This window comes from Argentina silus (genome assembly GCF_951799395.1).
Source record: "Argentina silus genome assembly, chromosome: 9".
NCBI lineage: Eukaryota > Metazoa > Chordata > Actinopteri > Argentiniformes > Argentinidae > Argentina > Argentina silus.
The window spans coordinates 19,296,356-19,298,855 of NC_139663.1; the positions used below are offsets into that span (position 1 = coordinate 19,296,356).

Here is a 2,500-nt window from a genome sequence, read left to right on the forward strand (position 1 = left end):
GAGAGAGAGAGAAAGGTTGAGAGAGAGAGAGAGAGAGAGAGAGAGAGAGAGAGAGAGAATACTGGCAGAATGGCTCGCTCACACTTACCATTCCCGAGACCTTTCGGCCCCGCCCACGTGTTTGTGTATTGTTACCGTGGTAACAAGAGAGTTGGGGTGAGGGCCCTATACGAGCTACCAGTTGGAAAGATGGAGGGAGGGGAAATGAGAAAGGAATATGCAACGTCTTATTCGTTACGTTCCAAAGCATTGGCATATCCGCAGTCACACAACTCCCTCTGAAACCTCTCTCTTAGCCGGTGGTTCCCAAACCTGTTTTGTCTCCTGACCCACCTAAAAGCTGTTTAAGTGTACTTGTTGTGGATCACCAAGTAGACAAAACAAATGGATGTAGACAAGACCCAGGCTTGGGTCGCGACCCAAAACAAAGCGGTCGCGACCTAGCATTTGGGAAACACTGCTCTGAACTCTGAGGACAGTGTTGAGTTGAACTCACCGGCATTATTCTGTACATCTTCACTCTCTTTTTCAGGCTATTTCACCATTTTAAAACTTTGATGCCTTTCCTCTCCTGTAGGCCAGGAGCAGTGAGATGTCAGTTGCTTTGGCTTTCTCTCTCTATTTTTCCATTTTCCAAATCACGGCTTTTAGGGGAATCGCAGACTACATCATAGTTGGCCACCTGACAGTACATCCCTCTTCAGCCCTGCAGTGAGGTCACTCACTCCCCGTGATCACTCAGTGTTCTGGTTACTGTACTTCCTGTCTGATAAACTCCTCGTCAGCATTTGGAGGCACCCACTTTGTCAAAAATATATAAACTTCATAACACAACAAACTTCAACTGAGGTTAAGAAATTAGACCACACAGGCTCTTTTACCAAAACCAAAAAGAAACCAAATAAAAATCAAGTAAATCCTTTTGAAATATACAGTATGACAAACAAACTGTTGACATGTACTAATGAGAATATAAAACATGACAGGAAATCAAAATGGAGGGGGTGTGTGGGGGGGGGGGGGGGGGGGGGGGATGGTGCAGATGGTGAGACAAGTGATGTGTTGGACACTGTGAGATGGGGGGTTGAAGCGGACATTGTATACACACACACACTCACACAGGCACACACACACACACATACACACACACGCACACACATAAAAAGAGGAAGAGGAGGATAAGGAGGAGGAAGAGTGGAGGAAATATTTGTAACATGCACCTCTATTTTACGGCCTTCTACCACCGTGCCGTGTAATTTCTCCCTGGCCCTGTCGGCATCCGCACTATGCTCGAATGTTACGAACCCAAAACCCTGCATGCAGGATGAAGAGGGGGAAGAACAACATGCGCGTTATTATTCATATCCTCATGATCATATTCCAATCATCCATTCATCACATGAATCAGGGTGGCGTTCTGTAGGGACGACCGGGAGGAGACGTTTTCAAGCGGGAGGCAGCAGTCCAATTGGACAGGTTCAGGAAGTGCCTCGTCCATTTGAAAATGTCTTCTCTCGCTCTGAGCCTGCTGAACTGGACTTCAGCTCTCTGAACTTAACTCACACCCCACTGATTCATAACATGGGATAAGCTGTTATAACACATATGTATAGATGTTTATTACTGCTTATAACGTATGACTAATGACTCGTGTGAGGACTGCGCTGCTAAAGCACGGATTGAAAGTAATGTCTCCAGAAAATAAAAGTAAAATAAGGAAATTAAAGTAAAATACCTTTAACGGGTCATTACAGAAGAAATTAAATCTACCGAAAAAATAAACGTTATATTACTACACTGGGTCGATGAAAATCATAGGACTAATGATAGATATTAAAGACCAAATCATTGACTGAGCACATGCATAGATAAGTAACATGTTGTACACTTGCTTAATTAAGACAGCTGTCTATGGGATGGACAGGTAAAACACATAATAACACTACCCTATCTACAAATTATTACGTTCCGGGGGATCGTTTCTGCAGACCTGGAAATACGATCTGGGGGATCGTAATACCAGCGTTTGACCACCTGTTTTAACATAAGATAGTTTAAAAAACGAAAGATACGTAAGAGTTATGTGAATTACGACTTGTGTAACTAGACTGGCTAAGTTTAGGGTAAGTTTTCAGGGGAAGGCAAAAAAAGGTTAGTATCCCCAGCCTGACTGGAACCTGATTGGAACCAGCAACATTCAGGCTGCAAGTCGGGATAATACGGCCACACAGATCGTATTCTTTGGTTTGCAGAAATGATCCCCCAGAACGTAATCATTTGGAGACTGGGTTGTAATACCAAAACTGTCTTAAAAGTGTTACATAAATAACAGTCTTGAACTGACAGTGGGCATGCAGTTTGTGATTCATAACATTGTGAGGTATTAATATGGATCATAGTGAGGTTGTGAAGTCCATCATTAGAGTGTGTTACCTCGCTTGAGATATCTCAACAAATCCCCCGTTGAAAAATCAATAACATTGTTCATTGCCTTGATAAG

The 2,500-nt window shown here is 43.3% G+C and overlaps 1 protein-coding gene across 4 annotated transcripts in view; it reads right to left on the bottom strand.

Moving 5' to 3' along the window:
* rbfox1 (RNA binding fox-1 homolog 1) overlaps window positions 1-2,500 on the bottom strand; it is a gene marked incomplete at its 5' end in the record, with an annotated part of 64,556 nt that overhangs the window by 28,333 nt on the left and 33,723 nt on the right. For 3 of the 4 annotated variants that reach the window (XM_083677135.1, XM_083677138.1, XM_083677137.1), the window contains one exon: window positions 1,221-1,313. The exons of the other annotated variant lie outside the window; for it this stretch is intronic. In XM_083677135.1, coding sequence (XP_083533261.1) covers window positions 1,221-1,313 — 93 coding nt within the window. The remainder of the gene's footprint in view (window positions 1-1,220; window positions 1,314-2,500) is intronic. 4 annotated transcript variants of the gene reach the window in all.